Genomic DNA, 26964 nt, shown 5'->3' on the forward strand with positions numbered 1-26964 from the left:
GGCACCCTTCAAATGCGACCTTCTTTGACAGGAATTCGGAGGATACATGAGCTGTATCCTTCGTTGCAGGAGATAACCCACAATTCTTTGCGTCGGCCAACGTCTGTTATTTGAATAAACGGCAACAGCTGCACATTCAATCAAAATGTGGTGTTTAAATGTTAACAGTTTACAATTTGTGTCACGTTTTTTTTTCATCTCAACAGGCATATGTAGTAAATAGGTTTACAAGTGTTTAGTGATTTTTAAACGTTTTGAAACAGTAAGGCAAACATTGTATATTTGTTTAACTCTTTTGGCATTGTTTAGGGTAGAAAGTAACCAACTTTTTACCTCTTAAATAATGTAGAAATCATTTTAATTAATTTGACAGATGTGCGAGTGCAACGTGTTGTCATAGCAACGTGGTACTTCCTGTTTCCTTTTCTTCCAGTATGTCCTACGAAGGACATCTCGTTTAATTCTAAATTGAGAATCATCCGTATACCGCATCCTTTAGAGGATGATACCTATGGAGGACACAAGGACACAGCTCATGACGTAATGGGCTCTACGGCACGCAGATGCGCGCGCACGTGAATCGTCACACTTTACTGGCTAGTGGCTACTAGAAATCATTGAGTGTGGACAAGTGGTGAGTGTAAACCTACAGACACGTTTTATTCATAATATACAACCAATTAAATTTCGGCATGATTCTAGTGTAAAGTATTAAGTGGCAGGTAATGCGTGTTCATTCTTCTTATTATGTTTAAACAGACGAGCGAACTGAAGCTAATGGTAGCTGAATAAGCACACACGCTGTAAACCAATGGAAACTGTTAGCATAAGCTAACATCCACTGTGTGCTAGAATGTTCTGTCATGAATAACCTCTTTTGTGGGCTTTTTGAGCATATTTGCCCATAAAGAACAGTTTCTCATTGCTTCACGTCATTGTTTACATTACATTAGGTTGTTCATATATTATTGTCAGAGTAGCGTTTAGCTTGTGCACCTAAACTGACTAATATGAACAGTTGATGTTAACCATTAATTCCAATTAAATGCTGATTGATACACTAAATGTCCTGTAGCATGTAAACTGTATCATTTTAAAGGTTTACATGAACTGCAAACAGTTTTGATACTGATTTCCTGTAACGTTGTATTATGTATTAACAACAATACTGATATCTGTCTTTCAGGTTTCCTTCACATTTTTATTTGGTGAGGTTTAAGCCTCAGTACAGAATGGCAGACACAAAGCGTCTCGCGTTCTCTATAATCCAGTTTCTTCATGATCAGATGTCCTCTGGAAGTCTGTCATCAGATGCTCAAGAAAGCTTAGAAGGTAAAAACTGACTGCAAGAGTCATTTCTGGACACTGTTATGGTGTTGGTTTGTAATGAACGGGTCCCTATTCATCCACCTTTCTAGTCGCCATCCAGTGCCTGGAGACAGCCTTTGGTGTGTCTGTGGAAGACCAGAGCTTAGCAGTCAGTCAAACTCTGCCAGAGATATTTGCATCCGCAACAAAAGAGGTAAAAGTTGTTTTTACAATGCCGGCCTTGTGTGAACCATGTTGACTGTTCCTTCATAACACAGAATGTGATTACATCAAGATGTTCATATATGTATCAGACAGGTGCACCACAAGTCAACACCAGTTCGTCCAGTGCTTCACCTACGGCGGAGCAGTTAGCAGAGGCTGAACGTCTTAAAACCGAAGGTATTACCATTACACCTTCATATTGGTCTTACGGTTGACGATGTTTCACGCAGTCCTCTTGACCAAAGCTGTGCGTGTGTGTTTTCACAGGCAATGATCAGATGAGGGTAGAAAACTTTAGCGCAGCCGTGGAGTTTTACTCTAAAGCCATCCAGCTTAATCCTCAAAATGCAGTGTACTATTGCAACAGGTAAACACTATCATGAAAACATCTTAAATGCAGCAAAGTGTGGTAAATCAGAAACACTGTTTCATATGGGACTCAACTTAAGTAGTGTTGAGTAAAAATATCAATTGTTCGCTTGGTAAAAAGTCATTGTTTTGTTGCATTTAGAGCTGCAGCCAACAGCAAACTGGGAAACTATGCTGGAGCTGTTCAAGACTGTGATCGTGCCATTGGGATTGATCCAAACTACAGTAAAGCATACGGACGCATGGGGTAAATTTGATATCAATCATAATAATGTTTTTCCTGAGGAGGCATTAAAGGGATATTTCAGAGGCAAAACAAAATTTACCCATGTTTTACTCACCCTCAAGGCATCCTGACTGAATATGACTTTCTTCTTGAAGAATAATGCAGTCGGAGTTATAATACCACGTATCATTTTACTTCCAAGCGGAAGAATAGAATGGATTTTTTGAAGCTCCAAAAAGTGCATCCATCGATCAAAGAACGGCTCGACAGGGCTCCGTGGTCTTAACAAAGGTCTTCTGAAGCGAATCGATGCGTTTGTTTAAGAGAAATATCCATATTGACAGCGCTATTAATGTTGATGTCTAGCTTCCGTTATCCCTCGGCTGCGCGTGAACCTGAGGCTTGTTTTTCCGACAAATGACGGTGACGAAAGCTCCCGTGCAGAGGAGATGGCATCCTATTGGAACAAAACAAAAAATGCAGCGTTTGTCAACGGAACTTATGACACGCCTGCGTCATTTGCCGGAAAAACAAGCCTCAGGTTCACGTGCAGCAGAGGGATAGTGGGGAAATTTTTGTTTTGCCTCTGAAAAATCCCTTTAAACGGGGTACTCTGGTATTCCGGTATTCGAAAAACTATATATCAGGTTTTATTTATAGCTTTATGGAAAGTGTTCAAGGGCAGTTGTTTATTTAGCCTTAACATTCATTTCAGGTCAAAGTCAAGTCAGTGGAAAGTCAGAGCTCGCTCCAGTTCATAGATCTGTTCATCTTGCATAAAGTGGTATTGACTTCTGTTGACTTTTTCCTGTTGTTTTCTGTAAAAAAACAAGGCTTGCTCTTGCGAGTTTAAACAAGTACTCGGAGGCCGTGAGCTTCTACCAAAAAGCATTGGAGCTGGATCCTGACAATGGCACTTACAAAGACAACCTGCTAATAGCAGAACAGAAAATGAAGGACACACAGTCCAGCCCAGTGAGTTTACAGAACCACAGTGACTATGTTTACATGCACCCTCAAAATGCGATTATAAAAGGATTTTTGGCAATATTGCAATTACACTTTACCTCATGTAAACGCAATCATTAGATTTAAATAATGTGACTAAGCTCATAATCGAAGTAACTTATGTAGTGTACGCCGGTTTTAAAGGTGTCATATGGTGCGAATACATGTTTTTGGTGTGTTATAAGTAGGGTTGGGAATCGAAAATCAATTCCAATTTGGAATCGGAATCGAAAGGCTAGGAATCGGATCGGAATCGAAAGGAATAGGAATCGGATACTTGAGATTAAAATTTGAATTCCTCTCATCAATTCCTATGTGCATTTTTTTAGAAAAGTACATGCGTTGCATGATTTTTTTACTATAGTAAGCATAGTTTAGCTATAGAATTTGCATTAAAGCACAGGAATCACAAATTAACCATAGTTGCATTATAGTAACTGCAGTTTAACCATGATGTAGTTCAACTATGATAATACAAATTGTAATAAATCAGAAAAGGTGTTTCTATGTGTAAATATACACAAAAACGCTGCTCATAAATATATAAATATATTTTGCAAACAAGTCAATAAGCAGGCTAAATGACCATACAGGTTGATATCTAAATGTTTTACTTCTGGAATCGAAACTGGGAATCGATAAGAATCGAAATCGATAAGCAGAATCGGAATTGGAATCGGAATCGATAAAATTGAAACGATTCCCAACCCTAGTTATAAGTTGCCCATGTATGTACTACACACGTAAAATTGCAAAAATTAAAGTGAACAAAAGATGCATTCTATCTAGAAGCGAATGCTCACCCAGACCTGCCTGAATCGCCTCGTGTAATCACACCCCCACAAATCTATGTCAGTTCGTGGTATGACTTGACTAAGACCGCCCAAATGTATACGCAAGTAAGGTGGGTGTACCTGTCAGTACAATTGCTTTGGAACCTGATGTTCCAAATATGGTAAGAGGTGTTACATATCCATCACTACGTACTGGTTAACTGGCCAATCAGTACACCTCATTTTTCAGAGCGATGAGCTTTGTAAAAAATCTTCAGAGAGGCGGGGCAAAGAGGAGGTACAAACATGCACGGTTTGTGGAAAATACAGCGTTTTTGAACCTTAAATCGTGTATACACATTGCATTACATCTAAAACAAACGATACTATTCGTTTTAGCCGTGTCATATGACCCCTTTAATCGCAATATGTAAACACCTTAATCGCATTTATGCTGCTCTGATCAAGGTGTGCATGTGCTTCTGTCTCGCACCTTAAGCGCAAATTCATGGTAAACATGACAGTCTGAAGTTTCACCGTCAACACAACATGCAGTCAGCAGTCTCTGCTCCTTAATTTCATACAGAAATAGCGCAAACGCGATGACAGCGTACACCACTGTTGCGGAGACATTTTCCATCATATTTCTATATATTTATCACAGCGACGAGTAACCATAAAATACGTCCACATAACGGTGTTTTGCATTTGATGCAAATATATTAAAACGATTAATATATACACAACTTCTGTATCTGAGATCATCGTTTGTGCTGTGTATTAGCAAATAATCAGACTAATAAAACTTCAATGTACTGTAAATGGGAGCAAAGAGGTGTTCTCATGCCATGTAAACATGTTAAGTCCTTGCTCTGATTATTGGAAATAATCGCATTATTGATGTGCATGTAAACGTAGTCATTGATAACAGGCTTTTTTGTCATTTTGAAAGTAGTGAAGCTAATTGAGTTCCTTTATCTTTTTCAGACAGGGGGTATGGGTGGAGTTGACCTGGCTGGTTTGCTGAGTAATCCTGGTTTTATGAACATGGTGAGAGCTCCAATCATCTTGTGTTCAGCTATGCAAAACATATAGAAACAACATATGTACAACCTAATCACTTACACTTTCTTTAGGCATCTAATTTAATGAACAACCCACAAGTGCAGCAACTGTGAGTATACGTGATTAAAACACATATACTGTACACTGATGAATTTGTTAGAAAGATGATTATTGACTTAAGTAATCTTGATTGATAAACTTTGTGTGCATAGGATGTCAGGTATGATATCCGGGCCCTACGCTCCTATGGGAGGTGCCACCTCCCCCGGAGGAGCTGCTGGACCTGCACCTGGACCTGAACCCGGACCCGGACCCGGGCCTGGACTCGGAGCAGGAGCAGGTGCCACTGACCTCTCTGGACTCATACAGGCGTAAATTCACCTTCTTTATACACTGCTAGCTTGCTCTTGTCAGTGGCTAACAGAATATTTCATACTGATCTATGTCTATGGTTTATTTGTGAGATTTCATTGCTGTTTTTCTGTCGTTTGACAGCGGTCAACAGTTTGCACAGCAAATGCAGCAGCAGAACCCAGAGCTTATTGAGCAGTTACGTAGCCAAATGCGCAGTCGACCTCCCAGCAGTGCTGGCAGCGAAGAACCCTGACCACTTCATGTGGTACAACACATCATCCAGTAAAAGTAAAATAAACGTTTAAATGCATTAAGTTTTATGCAGAACAGTATAGACACATTTTAAAGGGGTCATGTGACACGGCTAAAACTAATATTATCGTTTGTTTTAGATGCAATGCCACGTGTAAACACGATTTAAGGTTCAAAAACGCTGTATTTTCCACATACCGTGCGTGTTTGTGTCTCCACTTTGCCCCGCCTCTCTGAAACGTGCAGATTTTTAACAAAGCTCATTGCTCTGAGAAGCGAGGTGTGCTATGATTGGCCAGTTAACCAGTGCGTAGTGATTGGTCAAATACTGCAAGCGTGTGACGAAAATGTAACGCCTCTTCCCATATTTGGAACATCAGGTTCCAAAGCAATTGTACTGACAGGTACGCCCACCTTACTTGCGTATACATTTGGGCGGTCTTAGTCAAATCATACCACCAACTGACGTAGATTTGTGGGGGTGTGGTTACACGAGGTGTTTCAGGCAGGTCTGGGTGAGCATTCACTTTTAGATAGAATGCATCTTTTTTTTCCGACACTTTAATTTTTGCTATATTACGTGTCTAATACATGCATGTGCAACTTATAACACAGCAAAGACACAGAAAAACACGTGTTCGTGCCATATGACCCCTTTAACTTTTAAGTTGTGTTAAAAGTTGATTATTACCTATATACTGATATAGAGGATATAGTATGTTCAGAACGTAACGCCTTTTTTCTTGTTTTGTTTAGAATTCGACCTGGTGGACCTAGGGAAGACGGGCTACTTTTTTATTTTTTAAGATATACCTTGTTCCTACAACTCCAGGGATAAGACATTTGATTCATCACAATAAAAACTGCATGTGTGCCCACCACCCCACATAGCACTACCTGTTGGGAGAAGTCATGAGCACACATTTACACATCATGTATGGGCGCAGGACAGATGTCTGATCAATCGTACTGAAATATCACTCTAGGTTAACACTATATTCCTGAGTACCGGATCGTGATTGTAATCGAATCACAGCATCGTGGACATACATGCAAATTTGCAGTGTTAAAACCTCAGTGATTCACCTGTACCTGTCTTGTGTCTAAAACTGAACAGCATTGACAAGGACCGTGTGCAACCTCAACATCGACAATTAAATGTCAGATTTCATATAGGACTTATGTACTTCTGTTCTCTGCGATTGAATGTTTCACAACTGCTCATGCCTACAACTATTAAAGAAATGAAATTTGTTAAAATTGCCTGTAAAGTTAGTTTTGTGATGGTTTGGGGTTAAACGAAGTGTATATATTTTGGTGTTGCTTTAAGGGAATTTGGTGCGTGTGGTATAAAGGAGTGCTTTCTACAGTTTAAGTGTATTTATTTATTGTCGAGCGTTCTGGGATCAGTCGCATTCCTTACGTCCTGTGATGCACAGCAGTGTAGTCTGGATAGGCAGCTCTCTAGGTTTTGAGACGCGGTCACTGAACAGGTGCTTCAGTTGCAGGAAGTATCGACACAAACACGGGTAAAACGCTTTAATAATACTTGTATATAATGCTTATATGAACTTTTATATATAAAAGATATTTGTATAATTATACTCTAACGTTTTATTGTTTAATTGAGCTTCAGAAAGCTTCGACGCGCTTTTATTGGCAGACGTCTTGCAAATGTATATTCCGTTTGTTAGCTTAGCCTTTGAGCTAATAAATACGTTTCCGGAAAATATGCCTATTTAAAATGAAATCTCACTTATTATTTGTATTTATTTATTTGCAGGATTTAGTCTAAAGTCCAGTGACGTATTGTATTGTGTTGTTCTTATCTATGCACCATATAAAACACATGGGTAAATATTAAATAACTAACGTAGCAGCTCATCAGAGTTAGCATGCTAAATGTGTTACACCGACCATAGCATGATCATTTTAATGGGTTGTATTGGAGAAACACCGTTTTATCTACAAAATGACTTTTTTATTTTTTTCAGGGATGCTTCGTATAACCTAACATCAAGGCTGCCTGTACTCGAGCAGACAGACCACCAGAGGTTATTTATTTCATGTAATGGTTTGCTGAACCGGGATCGCAGCCCATCTCCTCAATATGGAGATTGCTGTAGCCAAAATACTTTGCCTGCTGGGGGTCTTTGCCCTCATGTTGGGTGGGGTCCTCATCCCTGTTCGGGTGATGCAGACAGAGTTTGATAAATTTGGCAGGTACAGAAAAGTGGTTTCGTTCAGCAATTCTTTTGGAGGAGGTGTTTTCCTGGCCACCTGCTTCAATGCCCTTTTACCCGCGGTTAGAGATAAGGTATGTTGTGAAACGAGATTTTTATTTAAAATCATAGTTGTATAAATTTATACATACATTCACAAATATATGAAGAGTTTCCTTCCAAAACGTTTTAAAAAATGTCTAAAACCATGTTTTTATTGTGTTAGTTAGCTGTATTTTTTGAGTTATTATGGATTAAATCAAAACAAACCAACTGCAGTTTGATTGATATTAACTGGAATGCACAATAAAAAAATAATATTTTTGAAAAAATATAAAAACGGAGTTATCTCGTTTTGGAACCAATTATATACCTACAGTCAAATCCAGTTTTACAACCTGAGTTGCAATAAGGAAATCCACAGTGTTTAAGGAGTCAAATTTCAGTTTCACATAACAAATCTCAGATTTCTTTGTTTGCTTTCAGGTGGCGGAAGTCTTGAAAATGCTAAACGTGTCCACTGACTACCCGCTGGCGGAGACCATGATGATGCTTGGCTTTTTTCTAACAGTATTTGTGGAACAGGCCGTGCTTACGTTCCGCAAGGAGAAGCCTTCATTCATCGACTTGGAGACGTTTAATGCAGGTGGCTCGGAAGCGGGGAGCGATTCTGAGTATGATACCCCATTCATTACACCCCCTCGTGGGTCATCCGGAGCCCACCAGCGTCATTCTCATCACCACGGAAACTTCAGCCCTTCAGATCTGACGCGTGCTGGCCCGTTGAGGTTAGCTAGTCTTGTGCTGGCGCTTTCTGCTCACTCTGTCTTCGAGGGTCTCGCGCTGGGCCTTCAGGAAGACGGGGCTAAGCTCGGAAGCCTCTTCATTGGAGTGGCCATCCACGAGACTCTGGCGGCCGTGGCTCTTGGGGTTAATGTAGCCAAGGCAGGAGTGCCCATACGTGATGCTGTTAAGCTGGGCGTAACAGTGAGTCTGATGATTCCTCTGGGCATCGGGATTGGCATGGGTATTGAGACGGCCCAGAACTTGGCGGGAAGTATTATCTCTGTAGTGCTCCAGGGCCTGGCAGCCGGCACATTCCTTTTCATTACGTTTTTTGAGATTCTCTCGAGAGAGCTGGAGGATAAACATGACAGGCTGCTAAAGGTGCTTTTTCTTATCGTGGGCTATGGCATACTAGCTGGGCTCATCTTTATCAAATGGTGAAGAGGTTTGAAAGACTGAGACACATTTCCAAGAGCATTAACTTAACATTAACTGCCAACAGTTATTATCAACATGTTCAGTATATCTACTGTAAAATGATTGATATTCTGTATAGCCTTTTATTACTATTTATTCCCAACAGGGTATAAAACTACTGTACATTTTATATTATTTTAACAGATTGAACATTTTTGGGTGTAACAGAATTAGTACATATAATGACTGAAACTGCTGTAAAAAGTCTGTTTCTGATAAAAGGGTCTGATGTTAAAAGATGTACATCTGTTACAGACACAAAACATTGCCACTCCATTTTGTATCCGTTCTTTCTCCTGTTAGTGTTTGTGTGGATCTTGTAAAAGTCTTTTTTTTTTGGAATGTCAAACGTTCTGTTTGAAATGATTTGCCTAGGAATATAAATTCAAGATGAGGTGTGAATCTAAAAAGATGAAGTTGTTATTGAGATTGAGAACTTTGAGAAGTTTGTATAGAATAAATTCAGTGTGGACTAAAGCAGATTTTTTATAACTATGAAAGTTGCTTCGTATAGAAGAGCTTTACTGGGGGAAATAGAAGCTTTGAAGTCACCATGAAACGGAAGTTGCGATTGACTTCTTTTCCGTGTCGTGACATATCCGTGTGTAACGGCTTCTGAAATTAGAAAAAATGTAGGGCGGGGCTTTATTTTGCCCTTCCCGTTTTGATTGGTTTGTTGTAAGTTGGGCATGGCAAAGGAGGGCTAAAAATGCCTGGCCATTGGACAGTCAGTATAGTCCTATACCTTTTTTTGTTGCTTACGTCATGTGGTGAAGAGATGTTGTTGAGAGGCGGAGAGGAGCTTAATGTTTTTGATTAAAGATTACAAGTGCAAATGAATAAAAATACATAATGGTGTGCATGGATAAATCATTTATAATAATCACTACAACACTGTGTAAAACACTTGGAATTTTCCTCTTTGATTTCATGGTGACTTTAATAGTTTGGGTGGTTTTTTTTGTAACAGCAGGGGGCAGTGTCTTAAATGGAGTTTGAGAGATTTGTGTTTGTTGTGAATACTGTCAAACCAAAAATTGTTCAGACACCAGATATCATTTTTGATATTTTTACTGGTGGGTGCAGGACGCTTCATTTATATAAGTGAAGATGGCAAAATAATGTAAACTGTGACACCCAAATATTGTTCATACAGTAGACTACCAGTAAAATTGATACCACTTTTTTTTTTCTATTTCTAATGCAACCTTTTAACACCACAGACTGAACAAAATGAAGCATTGATTGGTAATTGTTTGCCCTAAATTGGTATGATCTAATTGTGGATTTAAATTTAACAGCTGACAGCTCTAATCCGTTACATACCTTTCTATCAAAGTTATCTGACATTATCAAGATGAATTTGTTCTGACCCAGTTTAACTCTTGAGTTCTTGTCATATTTTATTACCATTTTCTAAACTATAGTGAATCAACTGTGATCATAAATGTTGAAGGTGTCTGAATAAATGTAGTTTTGACTATATGGTGGATTATGTTGTGCAGTATGCCATCATAATTATCATTTTAATTCAGTTTGATTATTCGCCCATTAAGGCTTCAATTATCTGTGTGTGTTTCCGTTTCGATTTTTTTTCATCAAAATAAATCATACTTTACCCCCCTATGTAAAAGTACAAGGAATTATTCAATGTAGTCCACTTGAAATGTATGGCTTGAATGATGCTAGAAGTCAGGAAGAGTCTTAGTAGCAAGTTGATGGGCATTGTTATGAAAATAGCACGAATACTGAATTTACCCAAAGTGAATCTCAGCTAACTGAACCTTTTTATTGTGTATTTAAACAACCTTTGACTGTGTCAATATCCTTGAATTAATCTGTTGTTGTTTTTCTTTTCTCTTTCATTTTTTAAGCCAAAATTTATCTTCAGTTAGCTGACTTTTGTTTTTGTTTGACATGTTTATACTATTCAACAAAAAACTCTAATAATCCAAATCAGTGGAATCCATTCCAGTTTTTTTCGGACAGAAAATGAAGACTTTTTATTAGTTTGTCTTCTCTGTGATCTTTTAAAAGTGCTGCAAACCTGTTCTTTAGAAACGCCGGTTAATCAATCATGTAATTTAATAAAACAATTTAAATCATAATGCTGGATTTTCAGTTCTTGAATAGATGCCCTATATTTACTATAGCCTGGTTGGAGATGTTCCAGATGACCATGTAACCAGTCTGACCCTTCAACCCAAAGTGTGACATAATCTGACGCACACAATTCCTCCTGACCCATTAACACTGAGTGAGTACATGATTCTCACATCAAACTGCCTTTAGTCACGATAGGATTAAACTTGATTGAATTGTTCTTATATCCATGGTTTCATTAAACCAACTCGCACACATAACCTGGCTTTATTTACATGCAAAATAACATCGTGTTCCAAAGAAATTTGCATATTAAGATGCACTTGAAATGTATGAAAGTCTTTTGGTGATATTGAACAGTATTTGTTTTATTATTTAAGTGGATGTATGAAGTCTAACACACAAAAAATGAACCATAAATCAACGCCCATTTTTCTGACACTGCCATTGATTGAAAATCAGTTCCCATGCCAAACATCCCGCGGTATGACACAGATTCACTGTCAACAGAGAAGTGTTCGATTTTACTGCCTACAGATCCTCTTAGTAAACTAATTCCACCCGACTGTGGTCTTGAGTTGTTGGATGGATACATGATGGTTTAATCCCTCTTAAGAATAGGTAACCACTAATTTGGCCCTGTTACTCAGCATCTCGCCATGGAGGAGTTCCTGATACCGACAGAAACCAAGCCTGCCGTCTTCTCTCCAGCAGGACCTCCTAAAAGCCCACCGGAGCGACTGAATGGCTTCATTAAGAGCACATTCACGGTCAGTGTCAGAGAGTATGTGAGGGAGTACATCAAGAGAAATGGGTTACTGACGCTCTCTGTAATGGCTGTGATCACGGGATGTGTCCTGGGCTTCATGCTGAGGGGTCTAACCCTCTCCACACAGGTATTTTACTTTGGCTTCATTAAATGAATGACTGAGAAAATAATGGAAAATAATGCAGAAATTATATTTTGATTTATAATAATGCAGTTGTATTGCTAGTTTGTGGGCACCTCACACACAGAATATTTTTATTCATTCTGCTTCTATGGCCACATGTGTGAGCTGATTTTCTTGATCACATGTCTGAAAACTATTCTGGATTTAATGTTTCTAAGAAAATGATGACTGATGATTTGTTTTTGATATTGAATTACGCCTCGCAATGATATTTAGTGAGGCTGAACATTTTGTCAGGCTTTAATGCATTTAAATAGACACGTTTGTTCCATAATTTTTAAATATCAATTGCATGTTTTTTTCGGCATACTTCAATATTTTTTATTCTTTGTCTGTGCATATGAATTGTAACTACAGAAAAGGGAAAAGTCTTGTTGATCTTTGTTGTGATGGGAAGTGTGCTCAGTTAATCTACAGACAGCAGTCTCTTCAGAGTAAATAGAGGTTGATGTGTGAGACAAACAATCTCTCTGTGCATGACGCGTGACTTTAGTAAACAGTTGTTGACAAGAGTAAGAAGGAGCTCAGAGGGGCTACGTGAGGGATGAACTAGAACTGAGACTGAGAACTGATTATCCTACACTGTAAAACAAAATACCAGTAAAAATCGTGATATTGAAGCAGTTGGGGCACCAGGAAAAAAGTTTTAAAAAATCTAATCAAATATTGGGCTAAAAATGATTGGAAATAAACAAAACGTACAATTGAAATGTTGAAATGAAATAAACAAAAATGTAACTAAAACAAAAATAAATGAATTAATCTTATATAGCAACATAAAAAAACTAATAAATAAAAAAATGACAAAAGTATAACAAAATTGCTAAAAATATAACTGAAATGAACAAAAAAATCTAAAGATAAAAACTAATTTAAAATATTAATAAAATTAAAATGAACCTAAAAACAAAACTATAATAACTCTGATATAGGCAAATAAAATAAACCCTGAATGAGATGTGAAGCCCTCTTACCGTTTGGCTATTTACCTAAAGTTAATAGACATAGTTGAAACTATTATTATGTTAAAGGAACAGTTCGCTCAAAATAAGCATTCTGTCTTCATTTACTCACCCTCCAGTTGTACAAAATCTGTATACATTTATTTGTTCTGATGAACACAGAGAAAGATATTTGGAAGAACCCTTGTAAACAAACATGTTTTTGGCCACCATTGACTACCATAGTAGGAAAAACAAGCATTCTTTCTCTGTGTTCATTAGAACAAAGACATTTATACAGATTTGGATTAACTCGAGGGTGAATAAATAAAGACAGAATTTTATTTTTTGGGGGAAATGTTCTACGTTGATAAGTTGGACATAAAACAAATTTCATTTGTTATTACTGAATGTCCTTAACATTCTTTTATATTTTAAATAAACGCTTTTACACAGTATGACATTTTGCTCTATTTACTTCTGTAATATTTTTCTCTGTTTTTCTAACAAGGCAAAAATCTATTTCTCCTTTCCTGGTGAGCTGCTCATGCGGATGCTTAAAATGCTGATTCTCCCCCTAATCACCTCCAGGTATCACTTTGTTATTTATAAACAAATCTATTTTTTCTGTCTAAAGAATAAATGAGTATGTTCTCTGATCAGCTGTTATGTCTGTAGTTTAATGTCTGGATTGTCGTCTATGGAGTCGAAGGCCTGCTGCAGGATAGGGGTGCTGACGGTCACCTACTATCTTTGGACCACGTTCATAGCTGTAGTGGTTGGAATTCTTCTGGTTCTGATCATTAAACCAGGCTATGGCACAGACATGGAGAGAAACAGGCTGGCGGGTGGACAGGTCATAACATCTGCAGATGCACTGCTGGATCTAGTCAGGTATCGGGCTGTCCATAATATCATGGTGACTGGACCATCATGTTAGTGTTCGACCAGAATATTCCTTCTGATAAAGTGTTTCATAAATTGACACCATTCATAATTAAGAGTTGCCCAAGATTGAGGAGTTTAGGTCATCTCATAATGTGCAATCCTATTAAAGCTGAAGGGTGATTAGGGTATTTTTAGTTATCTGTACAAAAGGCCATGTAAGTGGTCCCTCCCACCTCTTTCCCTCTCTTTCTGCCCATGCGGGACACCGCGAGCTGCTGTTAGATATTCTATGTGTGTGCCAGATCTAAAGAGATGCACGGACTGTGTTTTACTGTATCTTCATAAAGTATACACTTATTTCTTTTTCCAGGAATATGATTCCCTCCAACCTGGTTGAAGCCACTTTTCAGCAAGTGAGGAAATGCACTCCTCCTCACCATATCAAATATCCTACATACGCTTTATTCAATACAGTAACCGCACCCTAGCAACCAAAACTTCTTAGCTACCACACAAAGCCCATAATTACACATTCCTGACCAGCATTATGGTAAAAAACAAATATAATCCTATTTTAATGTGTGTATTTTTTATCTTTTCAGTACCAGACAGACCTTATTCCCATAATAAAAACGCCAGTTGACACGGGACGGCCTAATTTTGTCTACATGATGCCTGATGATGACAATCCGAAAGGTCGAATGGTGCTGTTGGAGCTCACACCACCTCCAGACATCGAGTACAAGACCCGTCCAGGCAGAAGTCAGCAGATGAACGTGCTCGGCATTGTTATTTTCTCAGCCACCATGGGTAAATCATCTGCTCATCGAGTGCAAATATACATTTACTTTATAAAATGACAAAACGGGAGTATAATAAGACCTTTTCCTTTAGGTCTATTACTGGGTAAAATGGGGGACCGTGGAGCTCCGCTGGTGAACGTTTGTCAGTGCATCAATGAGTGTGTGATGAAGATCATTAATGCGGCTGTGTGGTAAGACAGAGAGAGATTTTTTTTATAATCATTCATTTACATTTTCAAAGGGTTCCAGAGCCACTTCCATTAAAAAAACTGAAATGAAAAGGATGTATTTACAAAATACTTGACCAAGAGTTCTCATATGCACTCAACAAGTGTGTGACATCTGACTGCATAACTGAAGAGTGTGATAGATACATGCAGAGATTACTGAGCCCATGTACTTAAGAGCTCTCACACACTTTGCTCTTCTCAGTAGTAACAATGTTCTATGTGCACATTGCTGGAAATATCTTTGGTAACACTTTACAGTAAGATTGTATTTATTAACACTGGTAAATGCATTGACTAACATGAACTAACAATATAGTTTTCAGCATTTATTAATCCTTGTTATGTTAGTTGCTGTCAGTACGTTAGTTGATGTCAATACAGTTATTCATGTTAGTTCATTGTGCATTAACTTGTGTTAACAGATTCAATATTTGACATTGAAAAACTAATAAATGCTTTAGAAGTTTTGTTTATTGTTAGTTCATGTTAGCTAATACATTAACTAATGTTAACAAATACAACCTTACTGTGAAGTTACCATTTCTTTTGACTCCAAATCAAATCCAAATCATAATGTTTTTTTTCTTCACATTCGGACAGCTGTTCCTCATTGCAAAAACAAAATGTGAACAAATCTTTGTTCAGTAACTTGTCGGTAAAAAACAACTAGTAAGATTTACATTTTGTGTGTGTGTGTAAATTTACGCAAAATTTGCACACTGTTTTTTAAGTACATTTTACTAAAGAAAACTGTGTGCAAAAACTTGACACAAAAAATGTAAGTAAATCCTATAGATGTCTTTTTACAGTGTATTAATATGAAGTATGGCCATTTGAAGACCATTTTAAAGAATCTTATAGTTTCTACAAGGCAGACTCATCTTTGTATTTTAAAACAGGTATTTTCCTTTCGGGATCATTTTTCTTGTGGCTGGGAAAATTCTGGATATGAAAGATCCCAGCATACTTGGGAAGAAGCTGGGCTGGTACGGGGTGACGGTCCTCACAGGGCTGTTTGTGCATGGCCTCATCTTGCTTCCATTCTTTTACTTCCTTTTGACACGGAAAAACCCTTTTACATACATCAGAGGACTTCTGCAGGCCATGGTTATTGCCCTAGCCACATCATCCAGGTCAGAACAGAAATAAAACACTTTAACAAGAAATATCAATAAATAAAGGAGCAACATGACCCCACGAACTGTACGTTTTGCTATTTTTCACAGTTCAGCGACTCTGCCCATTACAATGAAATGTTTGTTGGAGAACTGCCAGGTGGACCGGCAGATCGCCCGCTTTGTGCTGCCTGTTGGAGCGACCATTAACATGGATGGAACAGCCCTTTATGAAGCAGTGGCTGCTATTTTCATTGCTCAGGTCAATGAGTACGAGCTGGATTTTGGACAGCTGGTCACCATCAGGTATAGACAAATGGAAAATCTATCCAATGGATAATATTTGGAGAAATTAAATCAGGAGATATAAACAGTGATCTAAATGTACAGTTGCAATGAATTCTGTTTTTTTGCTCCAACGTAATTTTCAAAAACCCTTGTGACATACCCGTTCTATTACCCTTTACTGCGCTCCATCCAGTTGTTATGAACAAATGAATGAATAAACTAATGTCTTGTATGAATGGAAATCAGGATGTAAAATCGCAACTGTTCCTGTTTTCTTCAGTATAACAGCAACTGCTGCCAGCATAGGCGCTGCCGGAATCCCACAGGCAGGCCTCGTAACCATGGTGATAGTGTTGACATCCGTAGGGCTGCCACCAGATGACATCACACTGATTGTGGCCATTGATTGGATTCTGTAAGTTTGAGATAAATGCTAGTTATATCAGTTCATTAAAGCTCTAACCAGTGTCATCATAAAATAAACAAATTATAACAGCAAAAATTAATACTTAAAGCATTATTTATATAGGAATCTTCTGTCTTGTCTGAAAGAGATCGGTTTCGAACTATGATCAATGTACTCGGAGATGCTCTGGCAGCTGGAATCATCGGCCACATGTGTCAGAAAGACTTTCCTCCTGACAGAGCAGTAAGTCAGCCTGTTTACAAGAATTGTTAAGTCAATGACTTTTAAAGGAATAAAAATTCTGTCGTCTTTCACTCACCCTCATGTCAAACCTGTATATGACTCTTTGTTCTTTGCACACAAAAGAAGATATTTTGAGAAATGTCTCAGTGGTTTTGTGTCCATACAATGGAAGTCAAAGGGGGTGAGTGTTGTTTGTATACCAACATTCTTTAAAATATCTTCTTTTGTGTTCTGCAGAAGTCATACAGGTTTGGAGTGACATGAGGGCGAATAAATGCTGAAAGAATTTTTATTTTGGGGTGATTTATCCCTTTAATAATAGTTTTTTTTTTCAGGCAAAAGCGAATGGAGCGTCACAGGACAGCCAGGCAGCTAATAACATGGAGAATGTGCCTTTAACTGAAGTACCACTGCTGGCCGCTAGTAAAGACTTCATATTTGAAGTGGTTGGGGACACCGTTTTTGAAAGGCCCACGGTATATTACAACATATGTCAGGTCTAAGTCTACGCATTGAGCCTTAAAGATATCAGATACACTATTTGTGCCATGAAAAATACTGAGTGAACTGTATTTTATAATAATTAATATTGGCTGCTTTTTACAGCTGAATTTTGAGCAGCGTTTCCCTATTCAATGGGTCTGTTTTTTTTTTTTAGCTGTTTGTTGCTGTTGGTACAGATGTTAAACAAATAGTTCACCTGAAAATAAATATATATTTACAGTTATTTCTGCCATCCTAGATGTGCATGACTTAAATATTTTTTTATAAACTTTATAAACATATCTGCATGTATAGGTCCCAACTTAATGTGTAGCACTACAAAGCTCATATGGGTGGGTGAATGTCTTCTGAAGTAAAACAATAGGTTTGTGGGAGAAATATTTTGAGCTTATTTAGCAAAACTCAATCAAAAACAAACCCATAAAAGCACTAAATGCAAATATAGCAACATACAATAGAAAAGATTATACATCTTGGGTGGCATGAGAGTAAATTATGGGAATCTTCATTTTTGGTTGAACAATTACTCCATAGGCATTTGTAATTCAGGTGAACTATAGTGTACAAAAAAACACGAGGGAAGCATTTACAGTTAAAAATGTTTGTCCATAAGCCAATTATCCACAATCATGTAAATAATGTTTTTGTATCTTTATATGACTTTTATTGTATTTTAAATCAATAAAAATTGTATAAATCTCTGCACAGTGTTGTGTGAACGCGTGCATGCACGTGAGCACAGACGATTAGCCCTGGATTTGGCTTTGGGGAAAACAAGCAGTACAAACGAGCAGAGATTACATCCAATTAGACAGAGCCGCTTGCCTCAGGTTTAAAAGCTCAGGTTGATCATTCCAAAAACAATTAACAAATGAACCATTCAGAGGTTATGACCACTGAAACACGCAGTAGCTTTCATGACATGCTCCTCCAAAGCAGAGCTTTTAGGCCTCAAGTGCTTTTAATCCTAAACAATAATGAACGTTTAAGATGTTTTTAATCATCACATATTGAAAATTAAGTTCACTATAGGACATGTGATTTCTATCAGTTCAGTTTATTTGACTCTGGTGATATAATCCTTCTCTACCCAAATACACTGAACATTTTCAAGTCAGTTTAAAGTGGGATTGTACATTTTTATGGCTAGTTTTCACTTCAAATAATTGGTGAAGACACTGATGAAACACACTTGGTTTACAAAGTGAAAAACCTGTTCTGCTTCCCAGCTCAAATCCCAATAAGGAAAGAGCGACCTCTTCTGTCAAAAGAGAAATAACTCTTTCTTTTACTACAAATCTTTTTAAAACCTAATCATTTTAAAGGTTTTATAAACTTTAAAACATTTAAATTAAATGAGCAAAATATTTATGGTGTAATGCTTGGCAAAGAAAATTGGCTAATTAAAGCTTTGTGAAAAAAAACAAAATACTCAATGCATAACGTATACACTAAATAAAATCGTAATACAAAAATCCATTTTAAAATTTGCCCTTACTCTTTATATATTAGAAAACATTACAATTCAAGTAACAGTATTCATTTTTACGACAAAACAATTGTATTTATTTGAATACATGAAAAGTCTTGCTTCAGGACTTCAAGTCACACTATGAATAAAGACCCAAATGACACAGTTACATTGATCATAATTGAACATGCACACAATATTAGTGCTGACCTGCAACGGGTGTATGCTAGTACTGTAGTATCTCCAAAAAAAACTGTTATCTATACGTTTTACTCAAGTTAAAATTTCACATTAATGTACAGAGCTGTATCAAGGGAGTGACTGAGTACATCACTACAAAAGTAAAAACACTACACAAAAAATATGTATTTCTACTGCTGCAAATGTTACCTAATACTGACGTGAACAAAACTATAAATTGCAGCCATGCCCCTACCTTATCCCTATTATTGAATCCATTTGGAAAGAAACTTTGCAGACCTTCTGAGTGGGGAGGTTAAGTGTTAGGGTCAATGCTCACGGTTTGAAAAATAGAATAACAAAATAAAAGCTTTGAACCATTTTTAAAACAAAAGCAAACAGACAACTGAAAAAAGAACATGCTGTTAAATGCAAAACAAACTTTAATGTCTACACAATATAAAACTTAATTTCAAAAGGAAAAAATGCAGTTTTGGAGTAAATGGACCTGCAAAACTGAACACTTAAAGGCAGAAGCGTTACACTCTGAGATCTTTGGTCCTCCGATCTTTCCCCTTACAGATGGGTTAGCTGGACAACAAGATGCATTTCTTCACTATTTACAAAGGGAAATGTAGTTTGTATGGACACTGCCAAAACTCTTCACATCTTAATATGATAAAGAAAACAACACTAGACCCATTCGTCCAGTGTGATTAAAAGATAAACAGAACAACAATGCCATGAGACATTGAAGGCATTCCAAAAAAAACTCCGAAAACAAAACCCTGGATAAATATTTGCATTGTCCAGGGCTTTACAATTGCCAGTTAAACAGTCATCAGGGATCAATCTTGACCAAAAAAAAAAAAAATCTACATATGCTCAACCTCAGAGTAAAACACTAGCACACGAGTATGTTTACGTAGACAGTCAACAATAACTGAAATCATTTAGAGCAATGCTGATTGAACTTTCAGAAAAGTGCCTTCACTTGTGAGACTTGCTGGTTTTAAATGACACTTGCAGGACTTTGTCCCCCAAGCGATATCCATTCAGGCTAGCGATGGCCATTGCTGCCTCCTCGTAATTTGTCATGGTAACAAACCCAAACCCTTTGCATTTGTTGGTATTGAAGTCACGGATGACCTTGACATTGGTGACTGCACCAAAAGGACCAAACATCTGCCAGAGAATACCTTCATCTGCATCCTGACCCAAATTATAGACGAAGATACACCAGCCAGAGGAAGAGCTACTGGGCACATTCATACTGGAGACACTGCTCATGTGGTCAACACTCATGGGTGAGAACCTGCAAGAGCAACGAAAGGACAGTTAAGTAAACTAAAGCCTTTCAAACAAGTGCCAACGATCTAAAATTATACAGGGTACAACATTAATGTCATAAATTCATGTTAGAAAAATGTACAGCTATCTCACCTGAAGCGCTGGGCCTGATGGTGAACGGGTCCTCCGAACCGACGGGACTGAGTATGGTAGAGCTGGGAGAGGAGCTGGGAATTCTTGGTCTGGTTAGGATTGGCAGCAAACTTCACTGTGATTGGTTCAGAGGCACCAGGTGGTTTGGAGCCATTCAGTAGTTTAATAGCTTCATCTGCTTCAGACCTCTTATCAAACCGAATGAAAGCCACTCCACGTGACAGTCCTGACACAGAATGACACATACACAAAGAAAATTACATCAATACATGTTCAGGCTGAAGAACTATGTGTCCAGACAGTATCATTACCTGAAGCCTGATCGACCAGCACACGAGAATTAATTATGCGTCCGAAACGGGTAAACATGTCCTCGACATCCTTCTGCGTCAGGGTCTTGGGTAAACCACTGATGTACAGATTGGCATCTTTGATGCTTTCAGAACTCGGCCGGGCATACGAGACCTGATTTAATGGAGATAAAAACCTGCATGAATGACTGTTTCATTGCACTCATATTTAGAAGACCAACTGTAATAAGCCATTACTTTTGACCCCAAACAGTATGATTTCAATGTGTAACCAAAAGAGTAATCTTATGCATAAAAAAGCAAAAAAATAAATACATTTACAATATTCTCCAGATCATATACAGTTATATATTCTATGCCTACAACCAAATAAATAAATAAAATAGAACAACTTTCAGGTTGAAAACTACAAAGATCCAAAATAAATAGAAAACCATCGGACTTAAGTGCAGGGCTTGTGTTCGGCACAACTTCATACTCAAGTAAATGACTAACAGTCATCCCGTCCCAACTTTTACAGTGTTGCAAATTAAAAACAATGGCAGAAGATTGAGCAAAGTTGTACAGAAATGTCACAAACTTCAGTATAATTCTGTTCCGAAATTAAACCTTGCAAAGTCCTCAAGGGCAGCCAATCGTACATATTTTACGTCTAGAGACTTCAAAATGTCAACAAAAAAACAAAACAAAGACTTAAAAAAAAACACTTGTATCAAACTCATAAAAATATTTTAAAAGAAGATCATTCCTTACAGAAAGCAGACAGGACTGGAACACGGCCTTTTACTGTGCGAAGTCTACTTTAACAAGATGGCACACCTATAATTTCAAACATGGATACAGAAACACCTCTTTGCACGTTACCTTGATAGTTTTAGACTGTAGTCTCAGGCCATTGAGTGTATTGATTGCCCTTTCTGCATCATTAGGGTTAACATAGTTAACAAATCCGTACCCTAAACTGTGGCCTAGAGAAAACAAAAGGGAAAAAAAACAAAATAAAAATAACAAACGTTCGTCCACGTCATGTAGACTAGTCTCTCTGCACAAAACAAAACATAACCATACAAGCTAATCGTAAAAAGGAATTACATTTGTAAAAGAAAAAGTCACAATGTCAAAAAACAATTTAAGTATGTGACATCAGAAAAGAAACGAAAAGACAAATAGTCATCACAGTATAACTTAGGGCTGTGCAAAAATATTGATACATGTAACTATCGCAATTTTTTTCCCAATAGTGTATCGATAGTGATACCTCTACTATCGATAATTTTTTTTAAATCATGTCATATACATACGGCTGAAAGTAAGTGGCATGGCGAAAAATATAAGAACGCTTGGAGCTCTCAGAGCTGATGTGTGGTTGTGCTTTGGTTTTCAAAATAAGTCATGGATTGAAGATAATAAAATAATGCTGTTTGTAGGCTTCGCAAGTCATGACACAAGTCACTTGGCTACTGCAGTGCATTAGACAAAAAGTTTATTAAGAAAAGTAACAATGACATTTATTGTGCTTTCACGGATGTGACACCAGCGCATTTACAGCACGGATGAACCAGAGGTTTTATACTGCCCATGTTCAGTGTTTTAACTGTAATGCACCACAACAACCAAGTGACTTGCGTGAGCCACCTTATTCCCCTGTGCTACCCACTTGAGGGGCGCAATCCACAGTTTGAGAACCCAAACCTCTGATCTAAAGGTCCATGCATCACACATCATGGCCACTCTGCAGAGGTAAGGGATGTTTTGACACTTATCCTTACAGAAAACCCCCGGTGGTGCGCAGCGTGATGTATTTCTAGCTCTACTTTTTACATTTTCTATTTAAAGTATTGCAATATATTGCAAATGTGTATCGTACCGAAATACATAGCAATATATTGTATCGTGACCCATCTATCGTGATATGTATTGTATCGGGAGACACTTGCCAATACACAGCCCTAGTATAACTTAAGGAAAACACCTTCCATCATCCCTTTACATAAAAAACAAATCCATAAGTAACACTTTGTCAAGTAAATAAAATACAATTCAATGTGTAACATACACTAAATTTATAAGTATTATAAATCCACTGAGTGGGATGCTGGGGGCAAGAAACAAACAAACAAAAATGAAAAAAATAATGACATAGATGTATGAAGATGGCACCAGACTGACTGGCCACTCCGGGCACTCCATGCTTGAACTGTAAATTTGTTACTCCTCAAAAACACCACAAGAGAGGAAAAACAATTACGGAAAACAATCTGGAGTATTGGTATCTGTATCTGGCACATTTAAAAGCACACAAGTCAGTGCAGGCACTGTCATCCAATAAAAAAACTAAACTAAAATGAAAAAAAATCTGCACCGAGTAGAGCTTTTGCAAATCCTATTTAAAAAAACAACTTGTTTACAGAAAGCTAATGTGTTTGACTTCAGTCTAAATGAAACTAAGAATACAGTACAGTAAAATAACTCAAGACTCAAAACTAACCAAAATCTCAAAAAATATTGAATCGGACCAGTACCATCTTTACACCTTCTGTAATAAGAAAAAAATGAAATAAAACCAAGCAAAGTGTTTATTGGAGCATATAAACAGACCACAGTATACAGTGCGAAATGCTTCCATAAACACTGACACAAGCTTCGATAAACTGGTCAAAAGAAAATTAAATACCAAGAGAAAAAAGAACAAATAGAAAAATTAACAAACAATAAAGAGATCAAATAATACCCAGCAAACTAAAAACAAAAGCACCTGGTGTCTATGACAATTCATAAAAAGAAGTTGACGTTCTGCTTGTAAAACTAGCAATAGAAAAAGCCATTGACCCGTCTGTTGTGTTAAGACCTACCTGCCATCTTGTCCCTTATGAGTTTGGCTGACTCCACCTCTCCAATGCTGCTGAACAGACTGCGAAGCTCCTCCTGACTCATGTTCTGGGGCAGGTAGTTGACGATCAGATTGGTTTTAGCATTACTTGGCTCATCGCCCATGTGGTCTTCGTACCCATTTGGCATATCGTACACGTCTTGCTATAAGAGAGATAACGCAAGAGAAAGCATGGCATCAGAATTCAGAACTGTCACGCTTAAACCAAAACAAATGTGCTAGATTACTCAAAATCAAAAAAACTACTCAAAACTCAAATTTCGGTTAAAGATTAGGGCTGTCGTGATAAACCGACGATAAATATCACTTGATTTATGCACAGCTTTTGAGTGAAGTACGGGAAAATGCTGCTGCATTCGAAAGCCAGAGGGCGCTCTCGTGCGGAAACTCCAAATACGCACTGCAGAAGAAGTCCATAACACGTCTAGAATCTAGGAAATGCCTATGGACATATTTTTTATCACTGTTACTCAAGCCTCATCAGGTATTTTTATGATAATAAAGTATATTTATAATGATCATGTTTGACGGGTGTTGCTTTTCCAAATGCACATTATAAGCGACTCGCACTGCTTTTAGATGAGCAGCATTTCCTACTGATCCCAGAGCACGGACAAGCTACGCGTTAAAAAAAATATCGACACATTGCATATCGCAGCCAGCTCGATTACAATAGGATTTAGTGGTATCGCGATAAATTACCGTGCAGCCCTAAATTATAAACAATAAATAACTAAGTCTTACCTTTGCAGCAGCACTCTTGTCTCTTTCATTCCCTTGGCTCTGAACCTCACAAACCTGCATCAACAAAACACTGTCATCACATCATAGAACTGTGCTTTATATTTTAAAATTACTTTGATGAACACAAAAGAAGATACCTTGAAGAATGTAGGAAAGCAAACTGTTCTGGGGCACTTTTGACTACCACTGTCATTTTTCCGACTATGGTAGTCAATGGTGGCCAAGAACTGTTTGGTTACAAGTAGGGCTGTCACGATTATGAAATTTGATTGACGATTAATTGTCTAATAAATCATTGCGATTATGGCGATTAATTGTCTGTTTTAGGGCTTTGGCGATTATGACGATTAATTGTCTGTTTTTGAGCTTTGACATTTAATTCTCATTCATTTTTGATTCAGCGATTGAAATGACCATATTGCTCTGAATACAAGACTATGTTTTTTTTCTTGGAAATACATCAGAAAAAATTGGGTCATCATATATTTAAGGTTTAGGCTTTTACCTGTCAATAAGACAACTGCCAAATACTTGTAAATGAAGTAAATTGATCAGGTGTGAATTGAAGCCACCATTAAAATACTATCAGTCATAGAAAAGCTTCTAGTCTGTTTTTTTCTCACTTGCAAGACTACAATAAAAGTTTACTTCTATGTTAATGAGATTTTGGTAGACTGGTTTTCACACTGAGTTTGGTGGTGTGTACATTTTACAATTATTACCATGCTTTAGTAACAATATTGCGAATTTATACACTAAAATATGCAATATGCAGATGCACTACAGCTCCCCTAGTGTCTTCTATAGAGATGATCCGAAATCATCGCGATGAGGTCAAACAATCGCGATGAGACGATTATTTAATATCGTGACAGCCCTAGTTACAAGCATTCTTCCAAATATCTTTCTCGGTGTTGTTCATTAGAACAAAGAAATTCATACAGATTTGGACAACTAAAGGGTGAGTAAATGACGATTTTTTATTTTTGGGTGAACTATTCCTTTAATTTCATCGGAAGAAGATGCGAATTACACGACTATATGGTTGGGTACCGGACTCGGTACTTTTAAGGGCACCGACGGAATTACGTGGTACTACGAGTATCGATTCACATTAAATCAATCGGTGCCAAATTTCGGTACTTGAGAACGCATCGGGTGCTGTGCGTGAGCAGGTACGCGCGCCGCGCGCGCGAGAGAAGAGAGAGAGAAGAAGAGAGAAGAGAGAAGAGAGAGAGAAGGAGAAGGAGAGAGAGAGAGAGCGAGATGGTGGAGGCCTCATGGTTTATGTAAATTATCACACTGCATGAATAAATGATTATGTGTGTGAGGAGGAAATAGAATAATCTGGTTGTAATAATAATGCTGTAGTTATTTCTATAGTCTTTGTTTAAAATTTCAATGAAATTTTTGAATTGAGAGGTTTGGACTTTTTTCACTGAAATAAAGTAAAGTACCGAAAAAAGGTACCGTTTGGTACCGGCACCGAATTCCAGGTACCGTTTTGGTACCGGTACCGGCTAAAAAGTGAACGGTACCCAACCCTGACGACTACACAACTCACTTTTAAATATCGTATGTGTCCTCTTCTGACGGCCATGTAGACACTTTGGAGCTTCAAAATTCAAATCTGGAAAATAAAGAAATTATTTTTAAAACAAGGCACTGGCAAGCCAGGAAATAAATCTGCGTAAGGCATGGCATGGAAGACATCTTTATTTTGGCCGCTTAATTTCAATGTAGAAATCACAGTATGCAAATGAAAAACCAATGTAAATCTCACATTCACTTGTTTAGACAAGCAAGTTGTATTCGGTTTACGAATTACGGTAAAATAAACAGTCATTCTTTGAGAAGCCCTCGCCACAAGCATCACTTCATTCATTACACATACAACACCATAGAAACGGTGTGCAGGTTAAGTTAAAGCGGGAACCGCGGGCGGCCTCGCTTAACGTTTAAAGCCGTAATACTTAATATGCACAAATATATCTAACATGATTAACGTTACCTAAATCTCTAGTTTCAAGTTATTTACATGTTTTAAGACGTTTAGGTTGAGATTAGGCCGCTCTTCTGAGGCCTGCTAGCATCAGGGCTAACAGCAAGCGCTCATGTGCGCGTGAGGCCCGGCTTCTGAATAAAACTTTTGGCAAAATAATTCACGAACGATACTGGCGAAGTTTTCAAAAACACAAACGACATACCTTAGTTTCGTTTGCCCTGCTGTTCCGTTGCAGTCGAGCAAGTCACTAGCCGTTTAATTCACAAGGCGGTGATCTTTCTTGTGTACCTGGCTACCTCACACACCCGCCGATCTCAAACGACAACGAGACTTAACTGCGCTGAAGCGGAAGTGAAGCCCCGCCCCCTTCTGTCTGGATGG

At 37.8% G+C, this 26964-nt stretch overlaps 3 protein-coding genes across 5 annotated transcripts; 2 read left to right on the plus strand and 1 right to left on the minus strand.

The window, feature by feature from the left end:
• Nucleotides 1-431: 431 nt before the first annotated feature.
• On the plus strand, nt 432-11173 carry sgta (small glutamine rich tetratricopeptide repeat co-chaperone alpha). Of its 2 annotated transcripts, XM_057362349.1 has the most exons (13): nt 432-634; nt 1187-1332; nt 1419-1522; nt 1623-1710; nt 1801-1900; nt 2045-2149; nt 2962-3103; nt 4897-4959; nt 5046-5083; nt 5187-5345; nt 5470-5616; nt 6337-7109; nt 7575-7693. In XM_057362349.1, the coding sequence occupies exons 2-11, from the start codon at nt 1233-1235 to the stop codon at nt 5579-5581; spliced, it is 1011 nt and encodes a 336-aa protein (XP_057218332.1). In that variant the 5' UTR covers nt 432-634; nt 1187-1232; the 3' UTR covers nt 5582-5616; nt 6337-7109; nt 7575-7693. The 2 variants fall into 2 exon arrangements, with proteins under 2 accessions (XP_057218332.1, XP_057218333.1); XM_057362350.1 differs by lacking the exons at nt 432-634; nt 1187-1332; nt 1419-1522; ... (6 more) ...; nt 5187-5345; nt 5470-5616 and adding an exon at nt 8289-11173 and having other exon boundaries at nt 6343-7109; nt 7575-7897.
• A 582-nt stretch (nt 11174-11755) lies between these two features.
• slc1a8a (solute carrier family 1 member 8a) lies at nt 11756-17712 on the plus strand. Of its 2 annotated transcripts, none has more exons than XR_008965059.1 (10): nt 11756-12064; nt 13574-13956; nt 14321-14363; nt 14553-14760; nt 14845-14944; nt 15883-16116; nt 16210-16404; nt 16667-16801; nt 16916-17035; nt 17371-17483. XR_008965059.1 is itself a non-coding variant. In XM_057362035.1 (10 exons), exons 2-10 carry the CDS (start codon nt 13745-13747, stop codon nt 17536-17538), a joined length of 1392 nt encoding a protein of 463 aa, XP_057218018.1. In that variant the 5' UTR covers nt 11756-12064; nt 13574-13744; the 3' UTR covers nt 17539-17712. The 2 variants fall into 2 exon arrangements, 1 of the variants encoding a protein (XP_057218018.1); XM_057362035.1 differs by having other exon boundaries at nt 16939-17035; nt 17371-17712.
• Nucleotides 17713-17808: 96 nt separating this feature from the next.
• Nucleotides 17809-26916, minus strand: elavl1b (ELAV like RNA binding protein 1b). Its single transcript, XM_057362036.1, has 8 exons — nt 26786-26916; nt 26143-26208; nt 24579-24632; nt 23797-23977; nt 21809-21912; nt 20945-21098; nt 20634-20859; nt 17809-20505 (listed from the first exon to the last, which is right to left on the minus strand). Exons 2-8 carry the CDS (start codon nt 26176-26178, stop codon nt 20181-20183), a joined length of 1080 nt encoding a protein of 359 aa, XP_057218019.1. The 5' UTR covers nt 26179-26208; nt 26786-26916; the 3' UTR covers nt 17809-20180.
• Nucleotides 26917-26964: the final 48 nt, after the last annotated feature.

The sequence above is a fragment of the Triplophysa rosa genome, linkage group LG20 (assembly GCF_024868665.1).
Source record: "Triplophysa rosa linkage group LG20, Trosa_1v2, whole genome shotgun sequence".
Taxonomy (NCBI): Eukaryota; Metazoa; Chordata; class Actinopteri; order Cypriniformes; family Nemacheilidae; genus Triplophysa; species Triplophysa rosa.